Source organism: Mercenaria mercenaria, chromosome 4 (assembly GCF_021730395.1).
Source record: "Mercenaria mercenaria strain notata chromosome 4, MADL_Memer_1, whole genome shotgun sequence".
Lineage (NCBI taxonomy): Eukaryota > Metazoa > Mollusca > Bivalvia > Venerida > Veneridae > Mercenaria > Mercenaria mercenaria.
In genome coordinates this window covers 65,122,992-65,147,296 of record NC_069364.1, presented here as the reverse complement: position 1 = coordinate 65,147,296, position 24,305 = coordinate 65,122,992, and the positions used below count along the sequence as shown (strand labels likewise).

The 24,305-nt window shown below is 35.5% G+C and overlaps 1 protein-coding gene across 13 annotated transcripts in view; it reads right to left on the bottom strand.

Annotated features, from left to right (window-relative positions):
- Positions 1-8,792: 8,792 nt before the first annotated feature.
- LOC123552039 (EF-hand calcium-binding domain-containing protein 6-like) overlaps positions 8,793-24,305 on the bottom strand; it is a 35,795-nt gene continuing 20,282 nt past the window's right edge. For 6 of the 13 annotated variants that reach the window (XM_053541529.1, XM_053541532.1, XM_053541533.1 and 3 more), the window contains 12 exons: positions 23,967-24,144; positions 23,591-23,614; positions 22,961-23,014; positions 21,017-21,087; positions 19,908-20,056; positions 19,055-19,105; positions 16,900-17,180; positions 16,568-16,654; positions 16,136-16,221; positions 15,608-15,713; positions 12,628-12,693; positions 8,793-11,246 (listed from right to left, as the gene is read on the bottom strand). In XM_053541529.1, coding sequence (XP_053397504.1) covers positions 11,031-11,246; positions 12,628-12,693; positions 15,608-15,713; positions 16,136-16,221; positions 16,568-16,654; positions 16,900-17,180; positions 19,055-19,105; positions 19,908-20,056; positions 21,017-21,087; positions 22,961-23,014; positions 23,591-23,614; positions 23,967-24,144 — 1,369 coding nt within the window. In that variant the 3' untranslated portion in view covers positions 8,793-11,030. Of the gene's footprint in view, positions 11,247-12,627; positions 12,694-13,759; positions 13,805-14,628; positions 14,658-15,607; positions 15,714-16,135; positions 16,222-16,567; positions 16,655-16,899; positions 17,181-19,054; positions 19,106-19,907; positions 20,057-21,016; positions 21,088-22,960; positions 23,015-23,590; positions 23,615-23,966; positions 24,145-24,305 lie in introns of all 13 variants that reach the window. The other 7 variants (XM_053541530.1, XM_053541540.1, XM_053541535.1 and 4 more) reach the window with 7 other exon arrangements.

The following is a 24,305-nucleotide window of genomic DNA, read 5'->3' as shown; positions in this document are numbered from 1 at the left end:
ACTGGTACTAGACCTACAGTATTCATTTTTAACTCTGATTTCTGACCATGCACGGTAATGAATAGAAATCAGATTTAAACCTAAATTAGCTGTGCCAACTTCACTTCCTAGATTCCGACCTAGATAGTGCCACCAAGACATAACTGACGAGAACGACGTGCATTTGAGTCTTTAATCATGACGTAGTAAATGCGGTAGCTATTTCCTGTGCGCAGAATTTACTTTCGGATTATGCAAACCGCAAAAATTAATTCCTGCTTTTCTCAAAGGTCGCAGAAATGAAAAACACAGAAATAAACTAGGCCCATTTTAGGACAAAGCCGCAGAATTTTTTTGCCCACAGAATTAACCCGTTATACTTTAGAAGAGGTTTTGTAATCGCCCGTTTGTCAGCATCCACATCATCAAGGTTGAAGTTGAGCATGTATGCAGGTTTCTCTGACACTACTACGCCAAATGCTTTCAGACTTTGCACATGTCTTTGGCATCAAGGGATGACCTTACAGGACAAGTGACATAGCTCTTGCATCTATTTTGTCAAAATAATTTACCCTTTTCAGCTCCACTATTCAAAGAATAAGTAGAGCTATCCTACTCGCCATGGCGTCAGCGCCAAACCTTGGTTAAGTTTTTCATACCAGTCCACATTTTGACAAAATCTTTTCAGATAAAACTTTAAAACTTTCAACAACTGTACCATCACCTAGTCAAGGACTTTGGCTGAATTATGGCTCCTTTTAACTTACAAATCTTGGTTAAGTTTTGTACTAGTTCGTATTTTGTGTAAACTGTTTGATACATGGCTTTGAAACTTTTATCACTTGTTTATTATAACAATCTTTATCTGCAGGCAAGAGTACATAACTCTGTCAACTATTTGGCAGAATTTATGGTCCTTTTTGGACTTGGAAATCAGTTAAATTTTTTCATACCAGTCTGTGTTTTACCTAACCTGTTTGTCATATGGCTTTGGAACTTTGATCACTTGTTAACCATCATAGTCTACAGATGTAGGCAAGACTACATAACTAGGACAAGGACTTTAGCTCAGTTATGGCCCTTTTTATGCCCCCGAAGGGAGGCATATAGTTTTTGAACCGTCTGTCGGTCTGTCCGCAATTTTCGTGTCCGGTCCATATCTTTGTCATCGATGGATGGATTTTCAAATAACTTGGCATGAATGTGTACCACAGTAAGACGACGTGTCGCGCACAAGACCCAGGTCTGTAGCTCAAAGGTCAAGGTCACATTTAGACATTTAAAGGATAGTGCATTAATGGGTGTGTCCGGTCCATATCTTTATTATCGATGGATGGATTTTTAGCTCGACTATACGAAGTATAAGGAGAGCTATCCTACTCGCCCTGGTGTCTGCGTCAGCGTCTTTCCGCGTCCCCACCTTGGTTAAAGTTTTGGTGCACTTCCTCTTTTTTCAACATATCTCTGTAATTACTTGATGGATTTGATTCAAACTTGAAATACTTCATCATCATCCACATCATCTGACATAAGGGCCATAACTCTGGCACCAATATTTCATGAATTATCCCCCCTTTTCACTTATATGTTCAGGTTAAAGTTTTGACCCACATCATATGACACTAGGTGCATAACTCTGGCACCATTTTTTCATGAATTATTCCCCCTTTTTACTTAGAATTTCAGGTTAAAGTTTTGGTGCACTTTCACTCTACCTCTGTTATTACTGAATGGATTTGATTCAAACTTAAAATAGTTGTTCAGCATCATCACCCACATCATATGACACGATATGCATAACTCTGGCACAATTTTTCATGAATTATTCCCCTTTTTACTTAGAATTTCAGGTTAAAGTTTTATGCACTTTCACTCTATCTCTGTTATTACTGAATAGATCTGATTCAAACTTAAACAATAATTCAACATCATTACCCTTATCATATGACACAAGGTGCATAACTCTGGGACCAATTTTTCATGAATTATTTCCCCTTTTTACTTAGAATTTTAGGTAAAAGTTTTGATGCACTTTCACTCTGTCTCTGTTATTACTGAATGGATTTGATTCAAACTTAAAATAGTTGTTCAACATCATCACCCGCACCATTTGACGCAAGGTGCATAACTCTGGCACCAATTTTTCATTAATTATTCCCCATTTTTACTTAGAATTTTAGGTTAAAGTTTTGATGCACTTTCACTCTGTCTCTGTTATTATTGAATGGATTTGATTCAAACTTAAAATAGTAGTTCAACATCATCACCCACACTATATGACACAAGCTGCATAACTCTGGCACCAATATTTAATGAATTATACCCCTTTTTGCTTAGGATATACTTATATAGTGTTTTGGTACATTTTATCTTTACCTCTCTTATTACTTTGAGTTGATATTTTTGACATAGACTCAGGCTATTGTGCAATATCTTCATCCACAATTGGAGTCATTAACCCTTAGCCTGCTGCAGGCGAATTTAACAGCCTTTGCAAACAGCTTGGAACCAGATCAGACGCCGATTAAATCAGTGTCTGATCAGGTTCCAAGCTGTTTGCTACCCTGACAATATTTCTTCCAATTTTGGAGCAAACTGAATGAACTTTACAATTTTGGCAGACGACATTTCCAGCAGACGACAATTTATCTAGCATGCTAAAGGTTAAACACTCCAGTGACAGCTCTAGTTTCCTCAGATGTGCCCAGTTTCACTATCGATTATCGAAATAGTCGTGCGCGCTGTCTCCTGTGACAGCTCTTGTCAAATAACTTGGCATGAATGTGTACCACAGTAAGACGACATGTCGCGCGCAAGACCCATGTCCGTAGCTCAAAGGTCAAGGTCACACTTAGACATTAAAGGATAGTGCATTCATGGGCGTGTCCGGTCTATATCTTTGTCATCGATGGATGGATTTTCAAATAACTTGGCATGAATGTGTACCACAGTAAGAAGACATGTCCCGCGTAAGACCCAGGTCCGTAGCTCAAAGGTCAAGGTCACACTTAGACGTTAAAAGATAGTGCATTGATGGGCGTGTCCGGTCCATATCTTTGTCATCCATGGATGGATTTTCAAATAACTTGGCATGAATGTGTACCATAGTAAGACGACGTGTCGCACGCAAGACCCAGGTCTGTAGCTCAAAGGTTAAGGTCACACTTAGACGTTAAAGGTCATTTTTCATGATAGTGCATTGATGGGCGTGTCCGGTCCATATCTTTGTCATTCATGCATGGATTTTAAAATAACTACGCAAGAATGTGTGACACAGTAAGACGACGTGTCGTGCGCAAGACCCAGCTCCGTAGGTCAAAGGTCCTAAACTCTAACATCGGCCATAACTATTCATTCAAAGTGCCATCGGGGGCATGTGTAGCTCTTGTTTAACATAGAAATAAGTTAAGTTTGGCATACCATTCCATATTTTGTCTAAAGTGTTTGATATATGGCTTTGAAACTTTGAACACTTGCTTACCATCATGGTCACACATTGCCATATAGTGCAAGACTTATTCAAATCCACAAATATATGTGCATTATTTGTCTCGTCTATTGTTCTTCTTTTGTCTGAAAATCTCTGGTAATATTTTGACCCCATACTTCCATCAGTTCTTAGAATAGTCGATCGCGCTGCCAACAGACAGTTCTTGTTAGCTTTTAATTTCAGGTAAAAGTTTTGCAAGCTCATGCATCCTTACGTAAATTGAAATTACAAAACTGCATTCATTAGATATGACTTTTAAGAATTTTGTTATTTGTTGTATTAATATAATATCTTGTTAACAAAAATCTACCTTTGTTATAATGGGTTTGTGGTGGTAATGATTTTTATCTCAGAGTGGCTCAAAGGTGAGCTTTTTGTCATAAACAGTCAAACTTTGTTATCTCAAACTCAACATTACTGGCAACATTTGTTCGGGTTATAGGTAGTTTGAGCCGATATAGATTATATAGGGATTGTCTTTGACCTGAAGATTAGTTGGAACAAAGGGTGGTATTCAAATTAACTGAGTTTGAGTGAACGAAGTTTGACATTATATTATAGGTCACATAAGTAATCTTCATGTAATGTACACATAATGGTTTCTGTCCCATATTACAGCACCTGGGACATTGTGGCCGAATGGTTAAGTTTGTTGACAGAAAGTCAGTGGTTCTACCCAGGTGATTGCTCGTGATGAAATAATGCACAGAGGGACACCTGGGGTTTCATCCACCATCAAAGCTGGAAAGTCATATGACCTGTAATTGTGTCGGTGTGACTTTAACCCCTTGTTGAATAATGGGGAATGTGGCGCCAGTCACATCACAATGGAGGCCTGTGAATGAGTCAGAATTGCCTGAGATATTGTGATCGCTCGATGTCCATCGTCTGTTGTCCGTGTCTGTCAACATTTAGGTTGACAGGGACAGGTCTGATACTTGGCGAGATTGCTCAGCTAACACCAGAGTTATTGTTAAGATGATTGTCTCGGCCAGCAGGCTCATGTTCACGAGAAATTGTTCGGTCTCAGCTGAGTTTGAGAAGCTAATTTTACTGGAACTTCAGGACAAAATTCCAATTGAAACTGGCAATCATCTGAATAGTCAATTGAAAATACAAAAATGTAGCTTCAATTCAGATATAAATAACAAAGTTTCATTGTCAAACTCATCTGAGACTGAAATTGTTTTGTGAACATGAATAAGGACTTACTGACAGCGAGACTGATCACGGTTTCAATGACTGGAAAACGCCTGTGCATATAGCAGTGTCAGACTTCATAGAAGTTTTCACACCATGACAACCCTTGTCATAAGTGTCAGAGGTCTTTGTCACAATACTCGAGTCTGATGCGATTCATAACATGAGAACGCTTGAGTTTACAACCGTCTACCTTGTAGAATGATTAGCTGCCGTCAGTAGATGCTCTTATTTTGCTTTAGGGCGCAGAAAGGTTGTAGAATGATTAGCTGCCGTCAGTAGATGCTCTTATTTTGCTTAAGGGCGCAGAAAGGTTAAGGTCAAGGTACCTAAATACTAAAAGTAGTGGACTCTTAGGCCAAAGACTATCAAACTGAAGACGATAAGTAAATTGGCCGATAATGTGTAGGTGTCTTGGGTTAAGTAGGTCAGTGTAAAAGCTGACTGACCTTTGGGTTTAAAACGGGCGCCTGTCAATAATTGGAAAATGTATCATCAACTGATATCTGATATCCGTTGATGTCTAGAACTGTTTACAGTTATTAGATCAAAGACCAATGTCACCCAGTTACCCCAAAGAAACCACCAAGCGGGCATGTGTTTTACAAACAGCTCTTGGTTTAGAATATTTTGCAAGATGGTAACTTGCTTTTATAGCAAAACAATTTGCTGTACTGATGAAAAATTATGTTTATTACGTATAGGTTATAGATCACTTGTTGGCATTATAATGAAATGAAGTTTTGAAGTAATAGATCGCAGGGAAGTGAACGTAATAGAAGGGCAATATGTACTCTATAGTCTATTGTAGTTTATCCATTAAAAGTGTAGATAATCATTAGCAACCCTTATAGTTGCTTAATAGATGATCTACATAACGGATTCACTTAGCAAGTACATTTAGTGTGTAGTCTGGCATGATATACACAGATAAATGAGTAAAACATTTGAAAATATGTTGTTTGAATTTAGCTTAGTGCTATTTCAGAATTTCAGACTGGCTAAAACACATAATGGCAAGACTGTCATATACTTTATATATACGTCCTCGTAGTGTTGACATTAGACGTAACCTCTTTAACAAGTCGTTCCACCTGCTACAAACGGTCACACTGTGTCGCTCCATTTCTTGACTGCTTGTACAGGTTTGTCTATATTACGTATTGTATTTTTCAAATTGTTGTGTCTCCCCCGTATTTTTTTCTTGTCGGGGGAGGGGGAGCTTGTCCGCCCGTCAGTCCATCCAGCCGTCAGTTCGTCCATCCTCATTTGTGTCCATATCTCAGAAAGTATGTGAATCTCACAGGATTGTTATTCGGCAGGGAAGTTGTGAACCCGGGTTTTAATTTGGATCTCACATAGCCAGTCCAGAGTTATGGCCCTTGAATTGGTAAAAATATGCGTAAAAAAGGCCTACGTTTGTGTCACATGTGACTTAAAAAGTACCTAGTATTATGAAACATTACAGGAATGTAGTTCAGTATATGAAGTTGTGCACTTGGGGTTTTGCTAGAGATATCTCAGCCAGACCAGAGTTATGGCCTTTGACTTTGTCAAAAATATGCATAAAAGTTGTGTCTCGCATATCTCAAAAAGTATTTGACCTAAGGTCATGAGACATCATAGGTATATTATTCATCATGTGAAGTTATGCATCTGGGATTTTGTTCCGGATTTCTTTCTGTCAGACCAAAGTTATGGTCGGTCCTTAATTGTCTTGTGAAAAAATATACATATTAGATGGGATACAAGTTTGTGTTGCATGTATCTCAAAAATTATGTGCCTTTAAGTCATAGAACATAAGGGAATTGAGAGCATGCGAAGTTGCGCATCTTGTCTTCTGTTTAGAATTTCACTCAGCCAGACTGAAGTTATGGTCCTTCTCTTAGTGAAAAATACACAAAAGTACTAAAAAGTTTGTGTTGCATATATATATATATATATATATATCTTAAAAATATTTCACCTAGAGTCATGGAAACATGGAAGAATATTATCCAGCATGTGACTTTGTGCACCTGGTTTTCGTGTTTGATTTTACTTTGCAAGACTTGACATAGTCAAAAAAAGTTTGTGCCCCATGCCCCATGTTTCTCAAAATGTATTTCACCCAGAGTCATAAAACATTTAGAAGGTTGTTACATACATGTGAAGTAATGCACCTGTTGTTCTCTCTGGGTTGGGATTCCACTCCGCTAGGCCAGACTTTGAGTTGGGATTCCACTCCGCTAGGCCAGACTTTGAGTTGGGATTCCACTCCGCTAGGCCAGACTTGGTCCTTCACTTACATATTAAGTTCTTAAAAGTCAATGTTGCAAACATATTAAAATATTTCACCTAGAGTCGTGAACCCATGTACAGTGACAGGGGTGGGGAGTAAGCTATGAACGGATATTTAGTTAAACTTCATTACTTGTTTATTATGCCCCCCCCCCCCCCCCCCCCCCCAGTCCTTTCGAAGAAGGAGGGGTATATTGTTTTGCAGTTGCCGGTCGGTATGTCGGTATGCAGACCAATCGGTTTCCGGATGATAACTCAAGAACTCTTGGGTCTAGAATCATAAGAGTTGATAGGGAGGTTGGTCATGACAAGCAGATGACCCTACTGATTTTGAGGTCAGTAGGTCAAACGTAAAGTTCACAGTGACCAGGAACAGTTAAACGGTTCCCGAATGATAACTCAAGAACGCTTGGGTCTAGGACAATGAAAGTTGGTAAGGAGGTTGACCATGATCAACAGATGACTTCTGTCGAATTTGATGTTTGTAGGCCAAAGGTCAAGGTCACAGTGACTCGGAACAGTTGAACGGTTTTCGGATAATAACTCAAGAACACTTGGGCCTAGGATCATGAAAGTTGATAGGGTTTGTTGGTCATGACCAGCAAATGACGGTATGTTGGCCATGACCAGCAAGTGACCCCTTTTGATTTTGAGGTCAGTACGCCAAACGCCAAGGTCACAGTGACAAGGAACAGCGAAATCGTTTCCGGATGAGAACTCAAGAACGCTTGGGCCTAGGACAATGAAAGTTGATAGGAAGGTTGGACATGACCAGCAGATTACTGGTCAATGTCACAGCGACCTGGAACATTTAAACGGTTTCGGGATGATAACTCAAGAACGCTTGGGTCTAGGATCATGAAAGTTGATAGGGATGTTGGTCATGACCAGCAAATAATCCCTATTGATTCTGAGGTCAGTATGTCAAAGGTCAAGGTCACAGTGATCCGGAACAGTTAAACGGTTTTCGGCTGATAACTGAAGAACGTTTGGGCCTAGGATCATGAAGGTTGATAGAGATGTTGGTCATGAGCAGCAGATGACCCCTATTGAATTTGAGGTCAGTAGATCAAAGGTCAATGGCACATTGACCCGGAACAATATAACCTTTTTCGGACGATAACTTGAGAACGGTTGGGCCTAGGATCACGAAACTTGATAGGGAGGTTGATCATGACCAGCAGAAGACCCCTATTGATATTGAGGTCAGTTTGTCAAAGGTGAAGGTCACATTGTCCCGGAATAGTCAAACCGATTCCTGACAATAACTTCTGAACGCTTGGGCCTAAGATCACGACACGAAATTTAATAGGGAGTTGATCATGACCAGCAGATGACCCCTATTGATATTGGGGTCAGTAGGGTTAAAGGTCAAGGTCACATTGATGCAGAACAGTAGAACTTTTTTGGCAAAATAACTAGAGAATGCTTTGGTTTAAGATCACATTTGATACAGAGGTCACCTATGACTGGTAAATGACCCATTATTATTGATTTGAGGTCAGTACGTCAAATGTCCAGTGCCGGTGACCAAATATTTTCTGTTCCTTGTGCAGTTCCTGAATGCATCAAGGTGGTCATTTGCGTGTTCTACGAGCTCTTGTTAACTTGGACGTTGATTCAAATAGATATATTTGCGGTCGTATAGCAGTTTTCCCGTTTTGATACTGGAAGAGGGCCCGACGTGGGCATTATTTTCAGGCATGCGCAAACAGATCTGCCGTCAGACAAACAAGCTGGATGGATCTTTCATGTGAATATGTCTAGGACATACAGGGTGATGAAAGAACGGTTCAGAGGAGGCATGAAATGAATTTTGTGAAGAAAATAGATGAACAAGACTGTAGTTTGAAACAGATAATTTATTTCTGTAATAATAAATAAAGTATCACAGAGTTGTCTCCAAGGGTCTTTGGTAAAATCACAGCCTGATCAACAAATTCTAAATGAACAACTGAACTACAGCCATCTTCTGCAGTTGTAGATATATCTTTTAAGATAATAAGCATCTGTTATTTATTCTCGTATAATCTCATATTTATTCTTATTATAGACAAAAATGTTCTCTTGTAGTTTTTTCCATTGTAGTTTTTGTAAATGTATTTACACCGCACAAATTTTGTTTGCCTACACAAGTTGGGCTGTAGGAGTTTGTATTCTAATTCAAAATAGACCTTACATTATGGTGCATATTATACAGGTAACCCTAAACAATAATGATTATGCATAAATTATGTAAATTTAGTAAATTTCAGTAGATAAACAAGTTCAAAATGAATCTCTAGTGTGAGAGCCCTCCTACTATAAGGATACACTAACTTAAACTCTTCATAAAAATAACAATGAAACATAACAAAAAATAAAATTTTCCTGTACAAATTGTACTGTTTAACTGCAATAACATCACAGCATTTTCTGCTTTCTCACAGTTATATAAAAAGCACTAGATGCACTGATAATCATGCAACATCTAAACATAAATGTTTAACTTGCCTATAAAATTATTTGAATAAAATAAAACTGTGAACAGTTTAAGAAGTATGATTGTGTTTTATAATTTCTGTATATAAGCCAGGACACACACGTGCACAACTGTTTTTGTAACATTTTGTAAGAGAATACAGTTGTCCTCCTACCAAACATTAAACAGAAAAAATCATATATCCTTTAAACACCATTATGTTGTGATGTTTAAAGGTGATTAATGAACGTAACAATGTTTATAGATTTGCGCTTGTCCGCGAGTGGACTGTTAGTTTGTCTAGTACTGCCTGTAGTGAAATCGTCAATGAAAACGTTTGATCTTTGTCTCTTAAGCTATACAAAGCTCTTCATTTACTTTTAGGTGGCTCTGAAAGGTTACGGATAAAGCCTGAGCCATACAATGTCTGCTTAAAGAGTTTTTCTTTAAGAAAAGCAGTCTTTCATGCGGATACCCTCAACTTTATTTCACTTTTTACAGATTATTAAAGACAAAAATATACCATGATGATAAGATACATATCAAGCTTAACATAAGATAAATGCAAGGCGTGAACATTAATAACAAGTGTGTAAATGCCATATTTTGTCATATATTGCGTAATTAGTTTTTTTCCTGTTTACTTTGATTTTCATTTATAATAATACTGAAGACACACATAAAGAAATATATTTATCAGTAGACTGCCTTGAAACATACAATTCTTACAAAACTAATGTATTCAATCTCTTTCTTACTATGTGTGATCAGAGCCATGTTATATTCTGGTACAGTTACTTCTGTTTTCAAATCCATGTGGTCTGATATCACTTGACTCTCGGGTCCACAGAAGTTTCATATTCAATATAAACCATTGCAGTGAACTTGCTTGTAAATAATGGCCACTGTTTGACTCTCCAGAACATGCAGGTATGATTGTGACCATGTCTGTATCACATCTGTACCTTACATAGTTGTTTGAAACCATTATATTACTTTATTATTCAACTATGCAATATTGGATAAACTGTTTATATATAATATGAAACAGATTGAGCCAACTGAGTCAGTACGAGAAAATCAGGATCAATACGAATACCAGAAAACAAGGCCAATATGGGATGAAAGCGTTTTGATTGGATAAATTCAGGGGAAAATACGGTGTTCAATAATAAGATTATCATTTATGAAGTGATTTCATATTGGTCATATTATTTGTCCTCTGGCAGTCTGCCTTGGCCAATACGACCACCCTCGGACAGTGCGAAATCATGCAATTGATATCAATATATTATCAACAGTTGTAAAAGTTATTACACACTCTAATAATGTCATGGTTTATTAGTCCATATTTATAAAAGACCCCTATAACAGCTATTACTCAGTGGTTAGTATTTTCAGTATTTCGTAATGATATGGCAAAGTTGCCTACATGGGAAACAAGGGACAACTAAAGAAAAATTGCCCTGACCCTCCTGAAAATCACAACAAATACAAAGTATGAGAATTACCACAGAAAATAGTGGTATCGTGAATTTAAAAACAATTTATACAATGGTAGTTTGGCAGTAAAAATCAGTAAGATATTTGGCCATATTGCTTATATCATACATCAACATTTAAACTGTAAGCATTGTCCTTAAGAACAGTTCGTAAGATATCTTCCCGTCCATATTTTGGTCAAATTCAGTGAGTAGATGGTAGAAATCCTCGTTTGTGAAGTTGATATTACATTCTTTGAGTGCCTTCCGGAAGTCTTTCATGTTCAGATAACCTTTATGTCCCTGATCAAGCTTCTTGAATGCGCGTCTTAATGTGCGATGTTCTCTGAACAGCTGAAATGATGCAAAGGTGGGTATATTAATAGGTAGAATCACCACCACAATATACCAGACCAGTTACGACAAACCGCCTAGCAATTAAAGTGAGCGTGCATATTTCACAACAAGTCCACCTGTTCATTAAGATTAGTTTCGATGCTGCTTTATATATACACCCGAATGGTACTACACATTTGCACTGGTTCAATATTTGCATATATACTCAAATCTCTGTTTTCATGTCTCACCAATCAGTAGTAACATTTTAGTCTTTTAACTGACTGGATACAGAGAAGCTATATATTTTCCCTCTGAAAGTTAACTGAATCTGGAGGAAATAATGAATTTTACAGAGATAGTGTGCAGTTGGATATAATTAATTTCAGAACAGTTGACTTTCTTATAAATATATATGAGAAAATTGTATGGTTATTTTAACCAATTTTACAATTATATAATAGAAAAGACATCTTAAGATTTTAAAGTTAAGATCCTGCTTTAATTATATATAGGATTAAAAAGGATAAGATCTCTTTCTGCTGAATGAAATGCAAACTAGTACTACGTCAAGTAACAGTAATAAGAAATGGGACATAAGAGTGAACAAAACCTTTCTTTAAAAGTTTGACAAGACACTCAACACGACTGCACAAAACACATGCTTTCTATGTATATATAATATATTGCTACTATGTACTATCTACTATTTATCGTATACTATATAACATGCATATATGGGTAAACATAATCGGGAAATAAAAGGTGAAAATATTTAGAGTCACACGGCAACTTGTCGAATGTCACAAACCAAACTATCAAAGATATTTCGTTTTATCTTGTCGTAGACAGTCCAATGTCTAAGATCAACAAACAAAGTGTATGTCATTTGTCAACTGAAACATGGATTAAAAGAAACAAAGTACACACCATTTTGTCAAGACCTAGAAAGACAAACTAATGTTCATACGTCAAGTGACGGATGAACAAAAGTGAAACGAGAGTCAACATGCAATTCTGTGTAGTTACGAATACATCAAAAGTATGTTCTAAAATAAATAAGTACCTAAATAAATGATTAGACAAAAGACGATGGGACATTCAGACTACAACCGCGTTTTTCTACTTTATCAATAAAGCATAAGGCAAATATTTAAAAAATGTGAATAATATGAGCTAGCAATTCATAATGTATAAAGTTGGTAGCTAGAAATCTAAACACGATGAAATTCTGTATGAGGTTTTGAAATGTAAGTAAAATAACGATTGGAATTTGAGAAAAATATTGTGTTTTATTTGTGAAGATTATTAAAATTATTAAAGTAAGAAATCATTTTCTATCTGTCATTGTGTATATCTGAATGTACCATTTCTAAACAATTCACGACATACAAATCACCTTCTCACACATCATTTCAATAACTTGTTGAACAGTCGGCCTCCTGTGTTTGCCCTTGATTAATGTCTGTGTTAATGGGATAGTTAGAATAACATGTTAGTTAGTTTAATAAAATTAATACAATTCTATCCACCTATAAATTTAAAAAGGCAAATGAACAGGTGTATGCAAGTTAAATTTATAATTTTCAATGTTTTGTCCACTTGTGATTAGATATAATTGGTACATAACTGAGAAGTGGACATAGTGATGTTCCATCTGATACTGTCTGGTCTCAGAAAATAAAGCTACAGACCGCTGACATGAAACTATTGATAATCTTTAGACAAGCCGTCTTTGAAAATCATATACAACTGTAGTACAGTATTTCAGAGTATGCATATTTTCTCTGATACAATGGCTACATGACCTACAGCACACAGGTTTACTGTAAGGCATATTTAGCTAGATCTAAGATGGCCCGCATGTTTATTTGCTCTTTGGATTAGCCTAGCCATAGAAAACTGACCAAAGAAATACGAAAAATCATGCACGAGACATTTATTTGAAAGTCAAAATGCTTGAGAACTGGGTATTAAAGTTGAGATTTTGTACAATATGATCTGACATCAAAAGTGAGGCGTTAAACCCACTTACCAAAAATGCCAAGTGTATTTCAACTTCAGTATTAGACAACATAATTATTTTTAAACGTATAAAGTAGTAAATGATGTTATAAGTCATTTACAATATAAAATTTGAATGGTTTCGGGATTTGTCTAAACGCATCTTAAGAAATTAAGCAAGTATGTCTCGGAAAAATAATGCAAAAAACAATTGTATCAGCTTAATATACGTCATGTTTGATAATACGTTAACTTTTCCTAGGAAGACAATTATAGTCTACGGATCTAGAACGTATATATCCGCATTGTTCAGTGAATTATTTCCTCCTTACTGTATTTTTGATGCCCGGAATTTGGGATTTACAAACCATATTACAAATATATGTTTTACGCTAAAACAACAAGGACAAAAATCTAAAAAGAAGAGCTAAGTTCCTGGAACAAAATTCCATATGCCAAAAATACCTAACACCAGAAGATAATTTGTAAAGTAATAGAATCTACACCAAATCTCGCCAGTTTTGTACCTGTAATACTGGTGCTCGGGTCAAAATGTTGCGGACTGAAACTCTCTTAAAATACAACAATGTGCAGGTTAATGATTCACTCTTAAAATATAACATGTGTCTTTATATGTGCAGCAATCTATATTGTGATATCAAAGTAAGAGTTTGTTATATTCTTTCCAAATAGTTAGCAAATTATGACTTAAAATTCAAAGTAGGCCATAAAGGTGTCTATCTAAACCTTGACATGCCTAACAACACATTGGTCCAACTAGCAGTGCACATATAATATAGCCGATCTAGCATGGAACAAAAATGATATATCAAACGTATCATTACATAAGATCGTAAGCTGACTGTAAAAGAATTAACAGTGTTTCATTTGAATATCAAATATTTTGAAACTAAAAATTTTGGTATATTACAGTATGTAAACAACTTTTTATTCTCATTAATAGCTTCACATATATTCATTACGTTTAAGGTATATATTTCGTAGTTAAAACGTGCACAGATGTAACCAACAACAATAGCACTAGCCGGAACATCAAAAACATTAGCCCCAGTATTAAGATGCAATAGCAACAAGAACAATCAGTTATATTGCAACTATCAAATACATAATTGAGCCGCACCATGAGAAAACCAACATAGTGCGTTTGCGACCAGCATGGATCCAGACCAGTCTGCGCATCCGCGCAGTCTGGCCAGGATCCATACTTTTTGCTTTCACCCTATTGCAATTAAAGAAACCGTTAGCGAACAGTATGGATCCTGACCAGACTGCGCGGATGCGCAGGCTGGTCTGGATCCATGCTGGTCGCAAAAGCACCATGTTAGTTTTCTCATGGTGCGGCTCATATAATCAACATGTGCTGAAGGACACTTACGCTATTATACTTGTAGTATTCTATTCTTCCTGTTATGTATATATTCAAATTTTAAGTGAAACTTATAAATATCATGTTAGACATAAAATAAAATGAAGGTCAGCGGCAGGTCATGGGAATCTGCACAGACCTTAGTAGCATGGAAAAGATTTTGGAAATCTTTGATATCTTTAAAAGATATGGGTTTACGTTCTCATATTCATATTTTCTTTAGAAAATGTTACATCTTGTCGAAATGGATTTTATCATCTTATCGAAAAACATATTTTTGATACGACAATTTTCCTACAATAACAAACTTCAATGTTCGGAAATTTTAAGCTGGGACGCATACTACATTATCATTACATAAAGGATACATGTAACGTTGTTGTTTATAAAACATGGCTATTAAAATCAAAGGAAGATGTTTTCTTTCCTGCGTAACAGCCATTATTTTGTAATTGTCAGTTACCATATCATCTCCGTTTTCTTTATACGCATAATTGATAAAACATTGTGCATTTCATTACAAAAATCAATTAAATGGATTATGTATGTTACTGTTTCAACTAATGTAATTATGTAGTATTTGACCATTAGCATATCAAATATATTAGCTATATTTCAAAGGAAAAGAATTATTTCGTTATAGCTTTCATAACAGTTTTAAGAGTTGGTATCCCAATACACCTGTGTAAACGCCTTTGTGCTGGTGTTCAATTCCCTATGAAATGTTCTTAAAAGAATGCATTTGTTCTACGAGCATTTGACGAAACAATTTTTTTAGCACCGTTAAGGAATATCCTACGTGCTCAATTCATCTAAATTACAGCCACAGCTTATCAAGCATATTCTGCAAACTGAAAAAGGAAACTTTATGAATAAACTAAGTTTTGGAACTTAGGGTGATCATCTCCCAGTATTATAATATGTGGACTTTTGCAGAGATGTAAGAGGGCTTAAATGGGGCGGGGGACAATGTTGGTTTTGTACACACCTGTGCTTGGAGTTGATGGGTGAATTTGCTGTAGATCTGTGCCTTTGGCTGGTTCTCTTTATTCTTACGCTGCGCATAACATTTCATGAACTGAAGGTAGTTAAACCTGAAATAAAATATGGTGATGATTAATACTCAATGTTTTTTAAACTGATTTGAAAAAAGTTATATGGTTGTATTGTTTTAAATTGCAGATAGATGGAACAGTGCTTAGTATTAGTATTCATATATGGTGAGCTTGCAGATAATATTGTGTTTCGGGAAAGAAAATACGCACATTTTAAAAAAGATATTTGTGTCTCAGAAGATTTATATATCAACAATTTTTATTGGATTAAAATAGGCATTGAAACTTCATCACGTTTAAAGTACAAGTATTACCTTTAGACCTTATGTTAGCAAACCCCTCACCCTCTTGAAAACTTAATGTATGAAAAATTGTACGTCCTTAGTATGAAAAAAAAATTTTGTTTAAAGTTAATCGGTCAGTTAAATAACTTAGTAAATGGTGCCTGTTGTATAACTTACCTTCCATTTTTCTGTGAATCAAATCGTTTACAAAGCTCCGCCTTTTCGTCCTCATCCAAACTGAACTGCATACTTGACATTATCTCCTGAAGTAAATAAACAGTAGACATAATGGTTAGCCTTCTGAAGTATGTATGTTTACCGGAGAAGATTGGTTTTGATATTTGTACCATTTATTAAAAACCTTCGTGAATAAATGCACAAGATAAAAGGGAAACAATTCTATTTGTCTACGTCATATTTACAGCAGACATAAGCAATTCTCTTAACTAACCTTAGTAAGCTAAGTGGTATTGAGACTATAATGATTTTGGTGTATACAAAGGGATTTTGTAACATACAATATCAAACTGAAACAAAGGTAAAAACAAGTCCAGTAAGACCAAAACTTAAGAAACTACTTATAGTATTGTATACTAAATGTATTCTTACCCGCATTTCATTCACAGGAATAGATGCACTGCCGTTTCGGTCTACATATTTGAACACGGATTTTAACCCTTCCCAGTTGTTGATAACCTTAAAGAAAGTAAACAAACACATCAAACATATCATTAACCTTTGAACGGAAAATGAATTCAAAGTGAAACAACTCTCTTTATAAAATAATGACAGAAATTAATTGTTTATATGGCATGTACTGTAAAAATGTTCAGTTGGTATTTTAAGGGTATATCCTTATTTAACCACTTTCTCTTTGGTTTTATGTATCTAAATGAAAAACAAAGTTATAGAATAAACTACAAAATAATCAGATTTCTTACATCAGTACGTATTTTGACTAGAAGTGACTTAGTCCGGGAACTTTGTACACTTGCAAACGATGCACGTGACGCCGGAATACTCGGAACTGAAGCATGTGATATAGTGGTAGATGCAGTCACTGCACGTGGACTGTCTTTGTCTGGATATGTTGGTAGTTCCGGTTTCCATTCTTCATTGTTTTCTCTGGCCTTCTGTCGCGCCAAATGATCGCGTTTCATTTGCTCTTCTCGTCTCTCTCTCTGAATACGGCGGGCAGTTTCTACAAGTTCCTTGGTGTCTTCTGTGAAACAAACATACAGAGATCATGTTTACAAAGTCTTTACAAATACCTTGTTTACAAAGATCACTTATGACAGAATTCGCTCTTATGTATATCAGAAAGAAACTCATTTCATATAGAACAACAGGTCTTGAGTCTTCATCACGACAATACGAACGCTTAAAAGCCGTAAAACAACTCTATAACCTATAATGGTGGTACTTCAAAAATCTTTCTTAATGTACAAACTTAATAATAAATCATTGTAATTTTATGAAACAGGCCTATAGGTATACATTAGCTTACAACTTATGATGGGCTTTTTATTATGCCATTAACTCAAAATATATCACCAAATATCAAAATCTGCAAGTCTAATAACATGGTTATCAGGGTACATTCAAGTTACTGAAATGGCTACTTTTGGAGAATAAACCATAAATGTCAAGAAGGCATTTATTTCAAAGATAGCACACAGTGATACTAACGCCACAGGTAGTTAATATGTCTCCTGAAAAAAGAACGTAGTAATGATAAAAGTTTTATACAATAACGCAGTTTGGTTACAACATCATTAACATCGGATTTTGCATCATATAACCCCTGGAATAACAAATGAACGCTTCGAACCAGACAATCATCCCTCGTTTTCTTTGCCTTATCTGGGTTAATTCATGTTATATGGCGTCTTGCCAGTCATGTTAATGGCGAATGAAGAAGTTAGGTGCCGTAACATTATAACCACCAGCCTTCCTTTTATAACACAGCCATATATAATGGCAAAATTGCCCTAATTTTAATTTTGTATCAAGTTAAATAAATTATGCTATCATTTAAATTCTGCCAATGGTTCTGGTGTAGTAGTTTTTATTCACCAAAAGTCCAGATACAAACCTAACTGACCTTGCCTTATTTGAAAATGTCATTACCTGGCGCAGTCGAAGTGTTTCCGTTCCCGCACTCTTATAGCAAGTTCATATATAATAATATCTAAATTATATGCTCGGTCATTCTTCTTTTGACATTTATTTTAATCTTTTCGCTGATACGTTAGATTTTTGTTTCGCTTAAATGTCTTAACTCTAATCTTTCCGCAATCTTTATTCTTGTTTGATTTTGACATTCGTGTCTTAAATATGGTTTCTGAATATTAGGGTAACATCGGCATTACAAGGTTGGCTTAAATAGATTAACCACAGCAAATCCGTTAGTTTTGTTATACCTATTTCATTTTAATATCAGGTGAACATTAAAACTCCTTTAATAAATCTGACAGAATGCTTAGTGCAATTGTACACAATTCCTACCACCACCACCACCATCAAGAGAAATCAAACAAAAAAGCAGCAAGAACAAAAGTGTTCAACAAGAACAGCCATATCCACAACACAGTAACAGACATACACACATATACATGGAGAAGGAACATAGCAGGGCATCGCCATGGAAAGGTCAATGAAAAAACACCAAAAAGTCGGTTTAAGAACTTAATATCTGCAAACAAAATTTAATCTGGCACTTCTATCATTTAAGTCTATCAGACGTTCGACATACGGTAGAGAATGTGTGCCAAATGCCTATCAACAATTAATAGGTCTGTCAATAAACCCGCGCGGACACTTCAAGCTCTTTCGATTTTACTGCCCGTGTTCAGTAGCATGGATTACAGCATATGCTTTTATAAACAATATGATGCACAAAGTTTGCAAATCAATTGTCACGACTTCAAAAGGTCGATTGTATCATCTGAAAACATAGTCATTAAAGTAATAGCCCACAGTTTGCATATCACAAAAGATATTGCATAACAAAAACATAAACCTCTTTCCCCAAGCTTTTACCATGACAACATAACACACACGCAATCTCAAAGACATTCTTGTTGCTATGGTTACCTGACGAATCATACCATATCTCCTCAGCCTCATCAACATTAAACATATTTTCTGTAATAAGACCATCTTGTCTTTTAACCATGAAGATCTCATAATTTTAAATACTGTTTATACGCCTCGTTGTTAACCTCTCTTTTTGTGTTTTCAATTTTCTAAAACAAGACTAGTTTCACATTATCTATCGTTTTTTATACCAGTAGTCTGTGCTAACATATCTCGTAAAACATTATACAACTTAATCTAAACTTAGTCACATGCTTTGATATACTTATTAGAAGCATAAAGAGTTTTACGTCAAACATACTTCAATAGGGGCATGATAAAGAACCTACAATCGGCTTGCTTTGTATTTCAATGGAAAACAATTATATCTTTCAGCATTCTATATTGTGCTTTATGTGAAACTTTTAAAACATATATCTATACATATATCTATCTCAGCATTGACTATTTCAATATGATTTTTCACTTTGAAATAATCAATTCACATTGAAACCTATCCTGTTAAATATGTCAATAGATTGAGATGAAAAAACATATTGCCAATTAAATCATAACAGTAGATAGTCGTTTGAATTCTTTATTTGTATATATTGTACCTATCTTGTATGGAAGTATCTATATCTAATTATCAAATGTTTTCAAACTATTTCTAATTTCTGATTTTTATTTACTTTTCGGTCTTGCTATACCGCTCACCACCTAAATACAATTATGATGAAATTATTTTTCTACCCCTTTAGAATTGTACATTCCTTCATTAAGCAAGTAAAAGTGTGAAAGAATTTTGATTAAAACCCTTTAAAAGGTATTAGTTGACGGGAAACCTTAGCTAGTGGTGCAAAAATCTTACCAAATATAACTGTTTCCTTTTGTTCATGTGGAATTTTATAGTTTATAAAATGCTGTATAAGTGTGCTATAACTGTACATGCCGTCAGTAGATACATTCAGCGTTGCCCAGATTCTGTCAAGTTCCTGCGGATGCAATGATAAGCCGCACCTGAAATATATGATTGACGCACCTGGAATGAAATGACGCTACTGAAATATAATGACAACATCTACATTTAATGAATTACAAAAGTTTGCAGACTGTTACCTATTCATTTATTGCCTTTTTAAAGCATTACGAGCACATTATATAGAAGACAATATCAACGAATTGGAGAAACGGTGGAATTTTTATTGTCAAACAGATTCTATCACTCCAAAAATGCATTTTAAAAATGGTTTTAAATAGGACTGGCATCATAAATGGGGACGGGCAACTTTATTTAACAAGGTTATATCCACTGTACGTTAATCATTTGCGCCATATTATTTAAAATGTACCAATGTAAATATATAAAATGATTATCTCGTTTTTTTTTTGCACTGTCATGCTTACCCAGTATCCCTCTCGACTTCTACGTTTCTGATTTTAGATACACATTTTATTTTAAGAAACAAACTCGGGATGTAATAAATAGACTCTATATTTTTAATATCTTTTTGAAAAAGATATCATCTATTAATCTTCTTAAACGTTATTCTATAGTAAAATTAACGCCGCCAATAAGGCAGATGTAAGGGCTATAAAACTATTACGTCTTTCTTTAAGCAGGTGGTACAAACTGGTCAAAATGACCTTTGAATTTTATTTTCCGAAACCATTTAAATGAGTCTTTTATAGCTGTATTTTACAAGATTGTGATATAAAATTTTATTGCTCGATATTCTTTACCATCATTTTATGCGTTTCTGAATGTTGTCGTTAAATATTTAGAGAAATGTAAGAATTTGGTAATATAATTGAAATACAAATACCACCTTTTATAATCTTTATGGTTTCGTTCATAAAAGGGTATCTTATTTTACAATTACTTTAAGAAAATTTCACCACATTGTCATAAAGAAAATTAAATATTTGACGAGGCTAAAATAAAAGTAGATAGAAAATGGAATTTAGACATAACTTTACATTTTTAATAGAGCGCCAAATTGCCACTTGCTCATCCTTCCAGTCATCCGCCTATCCATTGCTTTGAAGTGCTGAAATGTAAATAAACATTTTTAAAAGGTATAGCAATGCTTCTTGAGAAAAGTTTCATTAAAGTTAAAACAAGAGGGCCATGATGGCCCTATATCGCTCACCTGTTATCATTGCACTTAAGGACAAGCCTTCAAGGTCAAAAGATCATAATAGAAATCAATCAAAAGAATTATGAGAAAATATAGTTGAAATTTTCTTTAAGTAACTTTAAAAACAAGATTTGAAAACTTTTTGTAGAGGTCCACTAGGCAATGCTACATGTCAAATATCTAAGCTCTTCTGGTTTATTTTTAGAAAGTTTTGAAGATTTTTCTATGTACAATCAAGTAACCCCATGGGGCAGGGTCAATTTGACCCCAGGGGTCATGATTTGAATAAACTTTGTAAAAGTCTAATAGGCAATGCTACATGTCAAATATCTAAGCTCTAGCCCTTCTGGTTTATTTTTAGAATTTTTTTTTAAGATTTTCCCATGTAAAATCAAGTGACCCCTAGGGGCGGAGTCAATTCTGACCCCGGGGGACAAGGTTTGAAAATTTTTTGTAGAGGTCCACTAGGCAATGCTACATGTCAAATATCTAGTCTCTAGGCCTTCTGGTTTATTTTTAGAAAATTTTTGAAGATTTTCCTATGTAAAATCAAGTGACCCCTGGGGGGGTCAATTTTGACCCAGGGGGTCATGATATGAACAAATTATGTAGAGGTCCACTAGGTAATGCTACATGTGAAATATCTAAGCTCTAGGCCTTCTGGTTTATTTTTAGAAAACTTTTGAAGATTTTCCTATGTAAAGTCAAGTGACCCTAGGGCGGGGTCAATTTTGACCCCGGGTCATAATTTGAACAACTTTAGTAGAGGTCCACTAGGCAATGCTACATGTCAAATATCTAAGCTCTAGGGCTTCTGGTTTTTGAGAAGAAGATTTTTTAAATATTTTCCTATGTAAAATCAAGTGACCCTGGGGCGGGGTCAATTCTGACCCCAGGGGCCAGGATTTGAACAAATTTTGTAGAGGTCCACTAGGCAATGCTACATTTGAAATATCTAAGCTCTAGGCCTTCTGGTTTATTTTTAGAAATTTTTTGAAGATTTTCCTATGTAAAATCAAGTGACCCTGGGGCGTGGTCAATTTTGACCCCAGGGTCATGATTTGAACAATTTTAGTAGAGGTCCACTAGGCAATGCTACATGTCAAATATCTAAGCTCTAAGGCTTCTGGTTTTTGAGAAGAAGATTTTTTAAGATTTTCTTATGTAAAATCAAGTGACCCCTGGGGCGGGGTCAATTTTGACCCCGGGGTCATGATTTGAACAAATTTGGTAGAGGTCCACTAGGCAATGCTTCAGACAAATATCTAAGCTCTAGGGCTTCTGGTTTTTGAGAAGAAGATTTTAAAGTTTTTCTTTCGGTTGCCATGGCAACCAGTGTTCTGCATGGAATTCAATTCTTTGAACAATTTTGAAAGGGGGCCATCCAAGGAACATCCCTGTGAAGTTTCATCAAAAATTGGCCTGTTGGTTTAGGAGGAGATGTTGTTTAAAGGAAAGTGTGACGGACGACGGACGGACGGACGGACGGACAGACGGACGGACGGACGGACGGACGGACGCCGGACGGTGAGCGATCACAATACCTCACCCTGAGCACTTTATGCTCAGGTGAGCTAAAAAATATCCTATAAAAGTAACGTTTGGATTTTATACACCATAAATATGTTGATGCACTTATGCGAAAAACAAGCTTATTTTTTCTAGGAGTAGGAGCATCAAAGCGGTCTTCGAGATCAAACGTTTCTTTGATTTTGCACGTGCAGTACACAACGACTCATATTACAAACGTATTTTTCTTTTAAATTAAGTAATAAAAACGTACCTTGTCGAATGAATGGAATCTGTTTTTGAACAGCTCGTCAATTCTAGTTTTTATCTGAAAAGAAAATCAATTAGATATATTCTTCTACATTTTGCATGTGTTGAATCACAATATAGTCATACAATCTTCATTAACTTGGCATTTAAATGGGCAAAACAATCTGACAGCAAATCCAAAGCTAGGAAAGTTGAAATACAAAACAGTACAGCAATTTTATAAGTCTAGCTTTATATTAGATTAATTTATAAAACGTCTGAAGAAAAACGGTAACCATTGTAAAAAATAAATACTGTGCTAAAACAAGATTGTTTCTAGTCCATGAAAAGTTTTTGGTTGGCCAATTTGACTTGCCTGTGTGTTAGCACTTTTCGATTTTGGGTAGTGATGAAACAATTCAGCAGTAAAACTGTTACAATACACAGATGTGACATTAATGATCCAAACATATGAAAACAAAAACAACAAAAAACAATACAATTGCAAACATATGTTACAAGGTGTAAAATGCAAATTAGCGTAAGGGAACACAAATATTAAGATTATTTTGGAAACATGGGATAACTTATGTTGTAGGTTCTTTAAGGCGGAATAAAAGGGTGGATCCAAATCAACATGAGTGGTGAAACATACCGCTTTTGCCTTTCGTCTATTATCCTACGATACAAAATGTATTCAATAGACACAAAACAGAACAACTGTGCTGAAGCAATAGAAACACACCAATAACATGAACTGTAATAAAAAGCAGAAACATGGAGTTCGTTTCTGCATCTGCTTTTATTTAACTCGAACAACAAAACTGACATACGCATGAAATATACTTTCTATCACGGCAGTAAGCAAGAAATAAACAAACACTTAAGTACTTTTCGTGAACCTGTTTTCTTGTAAAAAGCCTGTTTAAGTATTACTATTATCTAAAATGAAACAACAAGACAAATGAAGATGAATTGTATCTCCATTTACAAATGTACTCTTCAAGATGGACTCTGTATGGATAACTTACTTCTTCAAGAGATCGTATTTTGCCAGCAGCACTGTCAGGTGGAGGAGGTGGCGGTGGTATCATTTCTGTTTTTGCTCTGTCTTTTAACCTTTCTACTTGTACAGGTATCGGCATTTCAGACGCAGGTACCTGCGCTACTTGTATATTACCTTCTTGTTTAAAATTCCATGAACCAGGGCTGAAAAGCATAAGAGAATATTTTAGTACACGTATCACTTGGTTAGGGTACACAAATCAGAAGTTGTACATGAAAAAATACTTCCTTTTGAAACTATGTTAAAAAGTGACTACTAGTAAGTAATGTATTCCTCTTGTACAAAAGAATGTAAAACAATTGAT